This window comes from Brachyhypopomus gauderio, unplaced genomic scaffold, assembly GCF_052324685.1.
Source record: "Brachyhypopomus gauderio isolate BG-103 unplaced genomic scaffold, BGAUD_0.2 sc62, whole genome shotgun sequence".
Lineage (NCBI taxonomy): Eukaryota > Metazoa > Chordata > Actinopteri > Gymnotiformes > Hypopomidae > Brachyhypopomus > Brachyhypopomus gauderio.
Genome location: NW_027506883.1, coordinates 1885122 through 1900585, shown reverse-complemented (window position 1 = coordinate 1900585; position 15464 = coordinate 1885122). Strand labels below are relative to the sequence as shown.

Sequence of the window (15464 nt, the reverse complement as noted above, 5' to 3'; positions counted from 1 at the left end):
AAGTGTAAATAAAATTTATTTAGGATTTCACAGACCCCAGAATTCATCATTATACAGTTAAGAGATGAGCGCCCATGAAACATCTCCAATGGAAAGAGATTAATTGTTTTAACCACAATCCTCCTTCGTCTGGCCCTCCTCACCCGCTATACCGTCACCCATCCACATTCTGCTGAGCTGTTGCAGGCTCATAAATAGTAAGAGTATTACAGAGGTGTTTATGACCTTGGGGTGTGTGTGTGTGTGTGTGTGTATGCGCGCACGCATCATTTGCGCTGCACTTGTGTGAAGGAGGAGGGTATCTGGATTGGCTGGACGGGCTGTGATGGCTGAAAGGGCGGAGGTTTCTTGCGCAGGTCTGGAGAGGACGAGCACTTGACCGCTGGGATCAACTGGTTGCGTTTGATGATCTGGAGGGCCAGCTGTGTGTTACCTGCAGAAGGAACACTGAAATGACTCACCGCCACCCAACACCAGCGGAGATTCGAACTGCGTTTTGGATACGACGGACGGAACCAAAGAGATAAAAGCACTTATTAAGCTCCATGACCCAAACCCATATGAAGCAGAGGGGGTGTGGTATGTTCTGCTGTTCCACAGTGTTTGCTCAACTCAGAGTAGCTGGGGCTTGAACCTACCGTTCTGTAGCTCTAGGTACACACCCAACAGAATGGCTTCTGGGGGAATCTCCTTTGCGTTGACCATGGAGGCGGCCTACAGCGCAGGAAGGAGAAGCAGACAGGTCAAACCAGACCCTCATTCCTACCAGATTAGCCAGACCACTCAAACCTGGGAATTTCAGGTTCTCAAAGCAAGCTCAAACAGGCCTGGCATTACTTTAGTTATGACCTTCATGTAGTCTTTACAATGTCCTTACAATTTAGGAGATTTTTTCAATTCTTTTTGAGGGAGGCAACTATCATATTTTTAGGCATGTAAAGAACTTCAATGCAAGGTTAATATATTTATATATATATATATATATATATATATATATATATATATATATATATATATATGTAATCTGGAGCTCAGGAGATGGTCATAAGTCAAATAGACATGTGTTAAATTCAATTTATAATCCAAAATAAAAATAAGTTAAAAAGTCTTGATTTTGATGACCCATATTGAGATGTAGGACCTAGCGTAACTGGAACCCAAACGTGTGGTGTTCACCTGATGGAGGCACTTGCGTGCTTTCTCGTATTCACTGCGCAGACAGTATGCGCTGCCCAGGTTGAAGAGCATCGTCCCCCTGGCACAGCTGACCGTACTGGGGTAACACAGAGGAATCTGTTTCCCTGCTGCACACACACACCCACAAACACACCCACAATCAAAACGAATACGTTGATGATCGTTCATGATTATGCACAATCCAAATAGGTTAAGAACAGGTAACAATGGGTAAAGAAGCAGAAAGTAAAATGATGGTATGTAATACTCACAGGATTCCACTGGACCCAGGTCTCCTTTATCTGAACCTGGAGGTTTAGAGCAAGACGTGGGGAAAACACTCAAAACAGGAACAAAAACAGCTTTCAGGAACAGACCAAGCCTTGATATACATACATGTCTACCTAGGGTTTGCAGACCATTGGTCTTGGTTTGAAGAGTTTGTGTGTGTGTGCGCACATTCACCTTGCTTTGAAGTGTGTGTGTGTGTGTGTGTATATATGTTTGCCTTGGTCTTAGTTTGAAGAGCATGTGTGTGTGTGTGTGTGTGTGTGTGTGTGTGTGTGTGTGTGCGCATTTACCTTGGTCTTGCTCACTGGGCGACACGCCTAATGATACGTCTGTAACATTCTCAGGGTTGAGGTGAGCAATTGCGTCAGAGATTCGGTCCAGAGAGATGAGAGCTTCAGCAGCATACAGGTGACCCAGAAACCTACAGGGATTAATCCAACTTTTAATTCACCTACTGAGCACAAAACACATTACAAACTGACTGAACAGTTCAGTCAGACATAACACTAATGCTTCCTGATAAAATACAGAATCTGGGCTTCAAAGACCCCCCCCCCCCCCCCATCCAATAGTCATTGTGCCCTTACTCAGGTGGGGTCCATCAATTAAGGTGTCACTGGAAACAAGGAAAGTCTGTGGTGACCAGAATGGAATGCGGGGGGGCTGTGAGGAGGGCATGAGTCTTACTTGAGGGATCCCGAGAGCTTGGGCTGATGTAGCAGCTTATCTGCGTGGTTCAGAGCCATCAAGTTGTCCCCAAGGGCTAGAGCCACATATGCACTACTGGCCAAGATACAGCACCTATGTAAGAATCACAGAAACACAGTCAGTGGGGTTTTATAATCACCCCCACCCCCATGGTGTTGAGCAACACAATAAATGTTGAAGTCCATCAATCATAAACGTTCGTAAACAATTATAAAGGAGAGAATGAACACATTTCACATCTGGCTTTCAATACCCTGCTACTGAACCCCTTAACAGGGAGAAGCGGAGAAGGCATCTTTATTTAAGGAATGAATCACACATTCTAGGTAGATTTCAAAACGCGTCCAGTGGCGCCACGGAGAGACGTCTCGCTCCCGTGACTCAACCTCGGCCACGGGGGCAAAACACAGTAATGTTGCCCCCAATGTTGCCCCCAGCACCAACTCACAAACCACAAAAATACTGACAACTTCAGGCACGGTTCAGCCCTGGTGCGTAACTAGGCCACGTTAGATGACCCTTTATATGGAAATACATGGCAAACAGAAGGATTTACTGTAAAAGCAAAAAAAATAAAAAACCCTCTTCTTTGAGTAAGGATGACTTACTCTGTTAAAAGCTTTCACTTATGTGTAGAATCATTAGCACATGTTGCTGCATAAAGTACTAGAGGGTGCACAGGGGACACGGGAAACATCATAAACCTGGATCATTTATTTAACCAGGCTTTTATACGTCGTGTACATCCTCATATCCATCCTGTGTGTAACGGTGAGCGGAGGTATTGTTAATAAAGCCATCCATGGTGCTCCTTCTTTGTTCTGCATTCTGTTAGCTCCAGCTCTGTTGCAAGGCCATCGTAAAAATGGGGGGGGGGGGGGGGGGGGGGGTGGTGGCAGAGAGCGGACAGGCGCGCAGGCCTCCGAGCGGGTTGGCTGGGACACAAAAGGCTCGCAGGATTCCGGGAAGTGAAACCCGAGTAAGTGGCGGGTGTGCTCATAAACGTGTCACCGCATCAGGGTGTCAACCCAGGGTCAGCCCTCGCCCCAAACTGCCTAACCCCCCCCCCCACACACACACACACACACACACACACACGTCACCGTGTCCGCAGGCCCTGCCGATGCCAAAACAACAACAAAAAAGCCCCAGGAAGATGAGGAGAGAGGGAGCAAATGGGGGAGTAGACGGAGGTGTGAGAAAGAGCAAAAGGGAAAGAGAGTGAGTGAAAGAGAAAAAGAGAGAGGCAAAATGGAAAGAGCACCCCCCCCCCCCCCCCTAATTAGTTCCAGAGACAAAAAACACAGTGAGTAAGCAGAGAGGTAGGAACGGCAGTGAAGAGAGAGGGGAGATTACAGGGAGGGGTGAAGGGTGGTGTAAAGGGAGGGGTAAAAGGTGGTGCACGAGAGGTCAAAGGCTATTTATATGCTAAACACTGCAGCTCTTGTCAGGACAGAGCACCTCACAAAGCACTCCAATACATTTCTAACACAATATTTAGCCTTTCAATAAAGAAGATTAGCATGTTAGCTAGACATTTTCATCAATGATTCTTCATACATAACCCTTATTACACATTATTACATTCCAACATATCGACACACAGTGTAACTAAATTCATTTTAGGCTATTTGTAATTATATTGCAAATCTAGTGGCGATCTAGTGAATCAAAGGTTCTGAGAGAGAGAGAGAGAGAGAGAGAGAGAGAGAGAGAGAGAGAGAGAGAGAGAGAGAGAGAGAGAGAGAGAGAGAGAGAGAGAGAGAGATAGAGAGATAGAGATAGAGATAGAGAGAGAGAGATGGTAGGGGAGGCTGTGATCTCACCTGAGGTTCTCAACTTCCTGTTTTCGGAGGGGTGATGAGGGGGCGGCAGGAATGAACTTGTCTCCCTCTTGGCCCTTCCCACTGTCAATCAAATCAAGCTGAAAATGTTACTGGTCCTACAGTCATACACTCAAACTGTGAGCAAATAAGGGTGCCATTACCCACGACCTTATATCAACGCCCGTCACGTCTGTGTGTGTACCACTCTCAGATTTAGTGAAGGAGGACAGAGGTGTGTGTGGTAAATGAGGACATAGAGGGGTGTGTGTGTGTGGTAAATGAGGACAGAGGTGTGTGTGGTAAATGAGGACATAGAGGGGGGTGTGTGTGGTAAATGAGGACATAGAGGTGTGTGTGTGGTAAATGAGGACATAGAGGTGTGTGTGTGGTAAATGAGGACATAGAGGTGTGTGTGTGGTAAATGAGGACATAGAGGGGTGTGTGGTAAATGAGGACATAGAGGGGTGTGTGGTAAATGAGGACAGAGGTGTGTGTGGTAAATGAGGACATAGAGGTGTGTGTGTGGTAAATGAGGACATAGAGGTGTGTGTGTGGTAAATGAGGACATAGAGGTGTGTGTGGTAAATGAGGACATAGAGGTGTGTGTGTGTTAAATGAGGACAGAGGTGTGTGTGGTAAATGAGGACATAGAGGTGTGTGTGGTAAATGAGGACATAGAGGTGTGTGTGTGTGTGGTAAATGTGCATTTGTTTGTAGATGTTGGGCATTAGTGTTGACGTGGAGCCGTCAGCAGTCGTAGTACGGCCGTATGCGTTCTGTGCGTGCGTGTGCACATCTTTATGGCCTCACCTGCAGGCATCGCTGTTCTCACTGCCACTCTCGGTGCTTCCTGATTGGCTGGAGCTCTTCGATGCGTTGTCAGGTTTGCCCTCGTGTTGCTGATGTTCAGGCAGGAGAAGCAGCGCGTTCCTCAAACAGATCGCTGCAAACTCCATACTGGCTACAGGAATGGCTGCTGACTGACCCTCGCTACACACACACACACACACACACACACACACACACACACACACACACACACACACACACACACACACACACACACACACACACACACACACACACACACACACACACACACACACACACAAGAACAGTCGTTTCTGTGTCAAACATCTGAGAAAGATAACATTATACAGCTTTCAATATATGAGATTTGAAAAATGGAATACTGCCATCTGCAGGATGAAATAAGATAAAACCACAATATTCAAGACTTTTGAAATATGGCCACCCACAGTGCATGTTTTCAATAATACACATTTGTTAGAACTGCTCAGAACTACTGTGGGTAATGATTTGATACTGTAACAAATAATCAGCACACCTTAATACTAGATTAGATCTCTAAATTAGATGCAAGATTAAAATTCAACAGTAAAAATCTAAAAGACTAACTAGAAAGAGAATCAGAGGAAACCAAAGACATCATCTACAAGGACCGTCATGCGTTTATGGGGACACAAAGACGAAGCCCAATCTGCCCAGAAGGGAAGGTGATGCGATGGAACCGGGCGGCGGGCGGCACACCTGTAAGTTGCGTTCTGCGTAGACTGCGAAGCCAGGACGATTTTGCGATGATAGCCCTGCCCCACTATGGACTGAACGATCCCCTTTTTACTGGGCAGACCTTTGCTCTCCTGCTCCGAACTCTGAGGAGGACAGAGAAAGCGAGAGTGTTAGTGGAGCCGGAGGGCTGGATGTAGTGGGCGTGGCTAGTGTGGGTGTGGCCCGCCTCACCCCTTTGTTGGCCGCGATGCAGCACTCGGCCAGCCGGAGCCAGAGGCGGGGGTTGGAGTGGTACACCTGCACCGCCTCCATCAGGCACTCGAAGGCGGCCAGCGGGCGGTGCAGGTGGAGCAGCTGAATGCCGCAGTTATACAGCAGCTCGTAGCGTTTACTCGCCAGCAAAGCGCACATGGGGATATCCGCAAACTTTTTAGCTGCAGGGACAAAACCAGGGAGAAAGAACTCATTAGCATACCGGCGAGTCAGCAAAGAACTGCCCCTCCCTCCAAATGTGTGTGAGCTACATTGACAAGACAACGAGTCAAGTCTAACGATCCTGTTCCTGGCCTAATCCTCTGAAATGCTAAGCTAACAATGTGAAAGGCCTCCTCCATCGGTCTAGACCCTCTGCAGAGACCAAGTCCCACTGAGTGTTGGAGTGACATCTCACCCTGGTTCTTACTGTCTCCCAGCTGTGCGCAGGTATGATCGTTCTCCTGCAGGGCTTTCTTAAAGTAGAAGATACCCAGGTTGTGCTTGCCCATGGCAAAGTGGATACAGCCTAGATTATTCCAGAACATGCATCGCACACATTCACCTAGGAGGGTGAACCATGTTCAATCAACGCCAACCATAACATTAAACACAAGTAAACACTTGAATTGCTGGGATTAAAATGACTGTGCACACTGTACCCGTTTTCAGAGGTCCGGGATGTTCAGCAATGTTGGCGCTATTGAGGAGTTTTACTGCCTTACGATAGTTTCCCCTCAGATACTCAAAATTACTCTTGAGGAAGAGAGAGGGGGCTGACTGAGAAAGACACACAAGGCCAGTCCAGTTAGCCAACCAGTGACAGGTGCAGTACATTCATGAAAAACTCAGCTGCTTCTATTTTTGAAAACTAGTATAAAAAAAAATTATAAATAATATTATGTAACCATACACTGATACACTGCGGTGTAGCGGATACATACATACTGCATATACCTGTGATCACACAATGAAACATATTACCACACACATAAACAATAATGACTCACGTTTCCAGCTGTGTTCATAACAGATTTGATCTCCCTTTTACAGGCCTTGAGAGACTTCATATGGATGTAGGCCCGCACTTTATACTGAACAACACAGAGGGGGAAAATTAGGAGAACGCAAAACACAAAGAGGAGACCCCAATAAAGCAAATCAAACTAAAAAAATCATCTCTTATAGGTACAGACATGGGATTACTGTATTACAGTATTGTTCTGGATTACAGAGGAATGCTGCATTACTGTATTGTACTGTATTACAGAGGAATACTGTATTACTGTATTAGAGGGCATGACTGCATTACTGTATTGTACTGTATTACAGAGGAATACTGTATTACATGAGATTACTGCACTGCACTGCTGTATGTAATACTTATTACAGGAGATTACTGCATTGCATTAAAATTTTGTTGTATTACTGAATTACAGGTAGAGCTGGGCAATTAATCAAAAATACACAGAAATTCAGAACCTCTAACCAACAAACTTGCCCATGTCGGCTAATGGCTTTGAATTATATCATGTAACATATACTTAATACAAATATATGTTAATACTTTGCCCACTGTTCAGTCAGTGAGAGGGAAATGACTTATTTGTAAATTTTATAATCACAACAATATGACCGCTTTCATTAATAGAGCACTTGTCAGTGAACTATAACAAAAACTAAATCGTTCATTAACCACAATTGAGATAAAATGTTCAATTAATCATGATATTGATTTGAGTTCATATTACCCAGTAATAATTACAGGGGGATTCCTATAGTATTACTATAATTACTGTATTACAGGGGATTACTGTATTGTACTGTATTACAGGGGATATCTGTAGTACTCAATGCATGTGTGTGGTTGGGGTCACAATCACCTGGTGCATCCGTGACTTAGCTGCTTCAATCATGGCAGCAAACTCAGCTTTTTGAACCGCAGAATCCCTGGATGTACTGTTAGTACCCTGTTACAAAACACAGTTTTGTGTATACACACACACACACACACACACAAATAAATTTTAAACATTTTCATTATATACTGGTTCCTCCTCCTATTAAATCAGAAGCACTTTGCATGCACAGCTGATGAAGGACCTCTGTCCGAAATGTAATTTTTCTCTGGAAACTTTGTGTACTTTACTACAATCTCAATTTCTCAATCTCTTTCTCTCTCTCCCCAAGAGAGAGAGAGAGATTTATATTACACACACAGCATTTTAAACTATGACAGTGTAATTCAAACCACCTTTTGCACCTTAACATTAAGACATAGATTTGCAACTTGCCTCGCTGAGATAAACCAATTGACTCGTATCTGTCTAAAGCCAGTCAACTACTCTCGTCCAGAGACTTGCCATGGTTGTTCCCTTTAAGTGTATGAATTCTGTCTAGGTAACCTGTTCTCCATTCACAGCCCTACGCTTATCCTGTAAAAACTGCGGCTTCCACTGTGGGACCCTGTGGACAGACAACGTCCATTTTGCCCTTCGAAATGACAGACAGCCTCATGAGTGCAAATACAACAATCAGAAATGATTTAAAACGTGATTGCTGACTAGAAAAATAACACAGAAAAGAACCCTCATCTAAACTACTTCCTAACTGTATTTTCCCCCAAGTATGTACGCCACTATGGTTCATGATGAGGTCAAACGGACGGCAGTATTACTAGAAGCCCTGAGTGGTAACCGCAGCCTTGTTCATCTCAAGATGACCTACCTCACCCTTCCCATTCTTGTTGTTGCCTTGAACAGAGAGTTTCTCCAGAACAGCTAGGAGATGAAGAGCCTTCTCCGGCTGGAAGGTCAGCAGGTAGAGGTCCACCAGCAGAAAGCACACTGCCTGAGCAAACTTCTCTTCTAGGACAGAGAAGGTCATCAAGCCACGCCATCTTACCGCACCACACGAGCAGACAGCACAGCGGGAGCACTGACACTTCCCACCACCAAACACACTCTCATGTAGATGTACACAAACAATAAACAGACTTGAATAATCTGCATGTGTACTGTATATGTCTGCATACTTTTACAATTTCACAACATACCAAACGGTTCCAGAAACTGGTATAGTTTCTCTCCGATAGATATGGCTTCAGAGTACTGCCGCATATGGTAATAAATGATGGCTTGATTGTAATAAAGAATGCTGTTTTCTACATCGTCAAAACCATCAATATCCTCCACTGCAGAATGCATCTACAACAAAAAGTTCATATTGGTGCGTATGAAATGAAACCATTTAAACATAATAAAGTGGCCAATTATGGAGACACTTCTGTATACAAGAATACAAAGCCAGTGATATAAGGGCTACACGACACTATCCATAAAATCACCTGTTTTTTAATTGTCATTAATGTCTGCCTCAGGGTGCCAGTGGTTGTCTGCCCACTTCTGAAGAACTCAGCAACAGCTTTGTTCATGGCAATCTTATAGTCCTCCTTGTTTAGTTCCTGAAGACTTTCAAGTTGTCTCAGTGATTCATCATAGTTCCCAGACTAGGGAGAAGTCAGAGGGGTGAGTGACAGTTTAAAATACAGATTTCATACAAGTCGTCATGTGATATGTGATATGTAATAATTCGAACATGCATATAAATGTTATGCGCGCATATATATATATGAGAGTGAGGGGGGGGGGGGGGTGTAGAGAAGTTTATACCGTAAATGCTTCATACGCGTTTGTGGCCATTTCCTTTTCTTGGTCTGAAATCCCAGGGGAAGCAGCGTTGTCATGTTTCATGTCAGCGACTTGGTCTTGAAAATAATAAACGTGCTCTGCAATTATCTGACTGAACCGTTTTTATATTTGACACATGCATTGTAAAATTATCCTAAAAACCCCAGACTGGTTTATAAGATGTATTATGAGATTGTCCTAAACCTCAGACTGGTTTATAAGATGTATTATGAGATGGTCCTAAAGGCCCAGACTGGTTTATAAGATGTATTATAAGATGGTCCTAAAGGCCCAGACTGGTTTTAATGTGCATTATGAGATGATCCTAAAGGCCCAGACTGGTTTTAAGATGTATTATGAGATGGTCCTAAAGCCCCAGACTGGTTTATAAGATGGTCCTAAAGGCCCAGACTGGTTTATAAGATGCATTATGAGATGGTCCTAAACCCCAGACTGGTTTATAAGATGGTCCTAAAGGCCCAGACTGGTTTATAAGATGGTCCTAAAGGCCCAGACTGGTTTATAAGATGGTCCTAAAGGCCCAGACTGGTTTATAAGATGGTCCTAAACCCCAGACTGGTTTATAAGATGGTCCTAAAGGCCCAGACTGGTTTATAAGATGGTCCTAAAGGCCCAGACTGGTTTATAAGATGGTCCTAAAGGCCCAGACTGGTTTATAAGATGGTCCTAAACCCCAGACTGGTTTATAAGATGGTCCTAAAGGCCCAGACTGATTTATAAGATGGTCCTAAAGGCCCAGACTGGTTTATAAGATGGTCCTAAAGGCCCAGACTGGTACTGGTTTATAGGTGGGCGTGCCGGACTGAAGACCAAACTCCTGCATCTGCACTCTGCTTAGCCAGCTAGCTACGCACAAGAGTTAGCGAACTAGCCAGACGGCTGGATACAGCCCTAAACTTCACTAAACACACAGATATAATACGTGACGACTCTAAATACAACATTAAATGCCACAGGCGGCGGTTCCGTGGTGATATCGTCCGTACTGACACGGTCACTGCGGCTAATCACCCGAGCGGCGGCGGCTAGTCTCGCCCTGCTAGCCGCCATGCTAGCTAGCTAACGGTGAAAAAACATCTTACCACAGTTCACCTCGGCCATTTCCTGTCAGCAGACGCCCGTTTAAACACTTCTTTATACCCGTGGTACGTGATGCTCACTCGACGGCTCGCCGTGTTCCCTCGCAAAATTAGCTACCGGACAAAACTGGTCACAGATCCGTGCTGGCCGCTACCATATTCCGCAGGACTTCGCCATGAAAATTACCCAGAGCTCTCCTATTGACAAACAGGCCGTTAGCGGTGGCGGCGGTGCCCGCGCCCGCCCCCTGTCGGCCCGGAGGTGCGACACGCCGCCGTTAAAACGGGGCCTGCAGTTCTCTGACCAACCACTAGATGTCAGTGCTGTGAGTTTACGGGCCGTTTCACACTGACTCAGTGGCACAATTTCTGCACAGCATTTTTGTAGTCGCATTTACACGTTTATCAGTATAACAGCAAATGTATGTCTTGCTACACTAACCTCTTAGCTTGCTTTTGGTAGGACCTTCTTCTACCGGGTTGGAAATGTAATGGTGGACGTCCATACGCTTTTTAAAAAACCGTCAGTTATACACTTTGGCACCACTATTTTACTCTTCAGTCTCAGTACTAGAGTCCAGCATGTGTTAAAGCTTTTTTGAGTGACCTGCTTTTGACCAAACTTCAGGTGTTGGCTGGATGCTTTTTATATTCATTTCTATGCAAACGGACTTGTGAATGCAGCATGTACAAATGTTTAATGTGTTTAAATATTCAAACACAAACATTCCAGCCTCCTTTCCAATGGCAATTTTTGAAAGAGGACACATGAAATGTGACAGTTTGGAGAATAACAAGACAAGCTGCCATAAATCAGTAATTATTTTACCTAAAACTGACTAAAAGGACCTGTAGTTATTAGTTATCGAGTAGGTGTTGAAGGGTCTGGTCATTAATCTTGCAGCAGTGTCTTAGACCCTCTACTTAAATTACAGTGTGAGTAATTATAATTGCAGTAATGGGATGTGCTGCAGAGTTAAATATACGTGGGTTTTGTAAAGGTTTTCTTAATCAGTCCAACATTAAAGCCATACGGTTATTGGTTATTTGGTTATTATTTATTTTTTACATTGGTTATTTTCCATTCCTGGGTTTTACACGTCTGCCTTTCAGATGATATCTGGCAGATGATCAGAGACACGTAGAATTGTGAACTAGATAATACTGTTGAAAAAGCAAATTAATCAACAATTTGTAATACTGTATCTTGGAATAGGTTGTAGTCCGATTTGCAGAAATACTATAATTAAACAGGTGCTAACTGAGCTACCAAATAATTGCTGTTAGTTTTTATCTATACCCATAACATGCGAAATAGAGGATAAACGTAAAAGGATTAACAGTCAAAAGGATTTATAACCATCACAAACCGGGCAAATTTTTTAAGTAGCCTATTTCAAAACATCTGTGTATGTCATGAGGGAATGTCCCAAAGACAAACTATTATGCAGACACATTCAAATGTGCAAAAATAAGCAGAAAGTTGTAATTAATTTGAGTCTTCTAAGCCAATGAGGTGATTCCCACTAGAAACTGTAGAGGAGGGGATTGAGACACGGGGCGCTCTGAAGTACACGCAATGACTTCATGAAATCTCCTCAGTATGATTAACAGTTCTGACCCTAAAATAAATCAAATATATGACAAAGCAAGCAATTACTACAATTAGCTATCTACCTAACAAAAATAATGACTCTAACGTACATAAGCAGTCATGGAGTAGCATACATGGCTATACAAAGACTTGTATGAACGTATATAGTCCTATATTTTATGTTATACTGTCGAAATAGCTTATAAGCACTGTGAAGTATTTTTACTCAATCAAGCGTCTTTTTCTCCCAATATTGAGGGAAAGGTTGAGAAAGAAACTCAGATCGTGATGATTTCTGGTCAGAGTTTATGTTTTAGTTCTAGTTCTAATCCTAACCCTATCCATTAAGCCATACGTTAACAAAAATTAGTAGTCAACGAAACTTGCGCTTTTATCTTGCTTTATCGAACCAACTGGAAAAGGTATCGGTGTGTGTTTTATGTTCTTTAGCTCTCCATCACTTGGCTGGACCAACAGAGACTTGCAGCTGAACATGCAGCTTTTTGCACACCATTACACACCTGCTCTTTAAACTAGAAACCATCTCATGAACCGTGAAGCCCACAGATCCAAGCTTTCCATAGACATTCTACTGTTAGGGCACTAACAGGTCCGTGTATCTATGAAAACAGATCCATTATTTTGCCCACCAATACACTGATGGTAAATGCATGGATCCCTGTATTCAACTTCAGCACTATTTATGGAATCTCATCCACATCATTTAGCTTTTTGTGAACAAGTTAACAGCAAACATGGGTTTCATTTTGTAATAGATTCACTATTATGTTTTCACTATTCACTATTAACAGAAAAAGGTGAGATCGGTCCACAGGTAAAACATAAAAGGGCAACTTCAGTTCAATTAACAGTTAACATAGTTATTGATGGGACAGTGAGCATAATTCTTCTGTAGATGAGACAGTAGCTGACATGTGTCACTCCACAGGGCCACTGTTTAATAAGCACAGTGTGTGTCTTATCCTGATTACAAAACAGCTGCTGAAATCCCCTGTAGGACACCCTCTGCAGCAATGTTTATTTTCCCACACGAGTTCAATTAGTCTAATTCAGTCTAGTACCTAGAGAGCTTGAAAATGTCTTACTAATTGACACCAGGAACGAACGAACAGAGAGGAATCGTTGAATGGAAGAGGGATGATTGATTGCTTGCGAATATCTGGTTATTTAGAGATTCTGTAACACTGACAGATCCTTCTCTCCAGGTGTGTGGGAAATTGGAGCATTCCGACAATATGACTCAATATGCTCAGTCATTTTTAGCACAGTTAGTCTGGTCTTGGCAGAAACAGACAGCCCGAAAAGCCATGGACTACCAACTGAACAATCTAATGATTTTTGTGATCTTTTTATTCACATTGATCACATATGAATTATGAACATGGTCCAGCAGCCATTTCTACCATGTGATCCAGAGAGAACAACACATCCAGTTCTTTTTGCACTTTTCATTTACAGTGTATGGCAGACCACACTGTGCAGAGTGACCTACAGCAGTGCTTTGTAGTCTCTATCAAATACATACAATAGACAGGTCAGTGTTGAGAATACTATTAGACTAGAGTCATGACTAGCGTAGAGAGAAGAAGGAAGAATTTTTAAAAATATAAATGTATATTGAAGTGCTTAGTGACTCAGTGAAGAGGTGAGTCTTCAGGCTTTATTCGAAAGACAAGCAGTGGATGTTCATTCTACCACCTGGTGCCAGGACAGAGAAGAGTATGGAAGAATGTCTTCTTTGTGTCTCGAGGAATGGTTAAGTCAAGCAGTGCTAGAGGCTCAAAGGCAGAGTGGTGCAGAACAGAGTTTGATTAGGTGCTGGTCCAGTTGAGGCTTTGTAGGTCCTCCTCAGTGTTTTAAATCTGATGTGAGCCACTACGGCGCGTCAGTAGGGGGAGCAGAGTGGAGGAGCTGGACTGGAGAAATGTCGGGAGGTTCAACACAAGCTGGGCAGCTGAATTTTGGATGTGTGTGGAGGTTCTGCCACGAGTGAGGTCCAGTAATCCAGTCTGGAGATAACAAGGGATTGAACAAGTATACGATTGGCTTTCATGGACAGTGGCGGAGCCAAAGGGGGGGGGGGGGCAATTGCCACCCCTAGTGCCACCCCACTGGAAATGGTAATTTTAAGAGAAAATATGTGTTTCCTTTCGTTCATCATTTGTATATGGACCCCTCTGATAAAACCTTGGTCACCCTTTGGCCACCCCTTGAAAAAAAGGTGTGGCTCTGCCCCTGTTCATGGAGAGAAATAGGTGGGTTTTCCTGGTGCACCTGAGGAGGAATTTGCATAACCAAGTAAAGTTAGCAATATGAGATCAGAAGAAGTTATTATCCAACAGTGCCCCAAGGTTGCTTGTCTTGTTAGATGGAGTAATCCACAAGTTTTCTAGTGAGATCCCAAGTTGTTGACCTGGGGATGTATCTCCAGGGATTTTATCTCAGCTCCGTCTTGCTGAACTCAGTGTGCAGTGATGAGCTGCCCTTCATGAAGAGTCGTGAAGAGTCATGAAGATCTCACCATGAGGAAGAGCCAAGCAGAAATCTGAGGGCATAAAGACGAAAAGTGCAAAGCCATGCGAGGATGTAAACTCACTAACTTTTAGCTTCTCATTTTGATCTGCTCATGTTTTGGGGCTGTGCCTCCACTGCTTATAATATGCAATCATGGCAATTAGGCTGAATGATTTGTTATTTGCACTAGACGAGGAAGTCGTAATGGAGTGAACAGAACCCTTTTATTGGGCTCAGAGGGCACTGAAACACAGCTGAAACAAATGAGAGTTGAGCTCTGGCATTTGGGAGAAAGAGTTTAAATACACGGCTGCTTAGAGACGAAACGTTGTTATCAGACTGCCAGAGATACTACTGCATGTAAATCACATGAACAGCTAAAGGTGAGCAGAATGTGTGGTAAACAGTTACTGAGTAATTTGCAATTTTAGATTCATGTCTTATTCTTGTCATTTAAAATTAGAGTAGCATTTTAAAATGTCAGCACAGAGTCATGTTACAGTTTACTGTTTATTTCTCTGCATTATTCTGTAATGTCGTCTTGATATAATAAAGCATTAGTGGGAAGTACATTATTGGAAGTGATATTAAATAAAAATAATGTTCTCTCTAAACAACCCTAACAATGTTTGATCTTTTGTAATTGCTTGGTCCACTGACCTGGTTTTTGGTCCACCTTGGTCCACTGACCTACAAATCTATATACAGTACATAGATGTTTAGTTCAGACCTCTGACTCTAAATGGGGGAGGAGATTACCATG

The 15464-nt window shown here is 43.4% G+C and overlaps 1 protein-coding gene across 5 annotated transcripts; it reads right to left on the bottom strand.

Moving 5' to 3' along the window:
• On the bottom strand, positions 1–11261 carry cnot10 (CCR4-NOT transcription complex, subunit 10). 5 transcript variants are annotated; one of them, XM_076988499.1, is made up of 19 exons: positions 11015–11261; positions 9455–9549; positions 9130–9291; positions 8839–8989; positions 8511–8650; positions 7667–7753; positions 6794–6877; positions 6446–6563; positions 6202–6348; positions 5763–5965; positions 5553–5674; positions 4812–4991; positions 4002–4082; positions 2155–2268; positions 1758–1888; positions 1449–1484; positions 1177–1304; positions 639–714; positions 1–433 (listed from the first exon to the last, which is right to left on the bottom strand). In XM_076988499.1, exons 1-19 carry the CDS (start codon positions 11076–11078, stop codon positions 267–269), a joined length of 2286 nt encoding a protein of 761 aa, XP_076844614.1. In that variant the 5' UTR covers positions 11079–11261; the 3' UTR covers positions 1–266. The 5 variants fall into 5 exon arrangements, with proteins under 5 accessions (XP_076844614.1, XP_076844615.1, XP_076844617.1 ...); XM_076988500.1 differs by having other exon boundaries at positions 8511–8647; XM_076988502.1 differs by having other exon boundaries at positions 9455–9498.
• Between the last annotated feature and the right edge of the window lie 4203 nt (positions 11262–15464).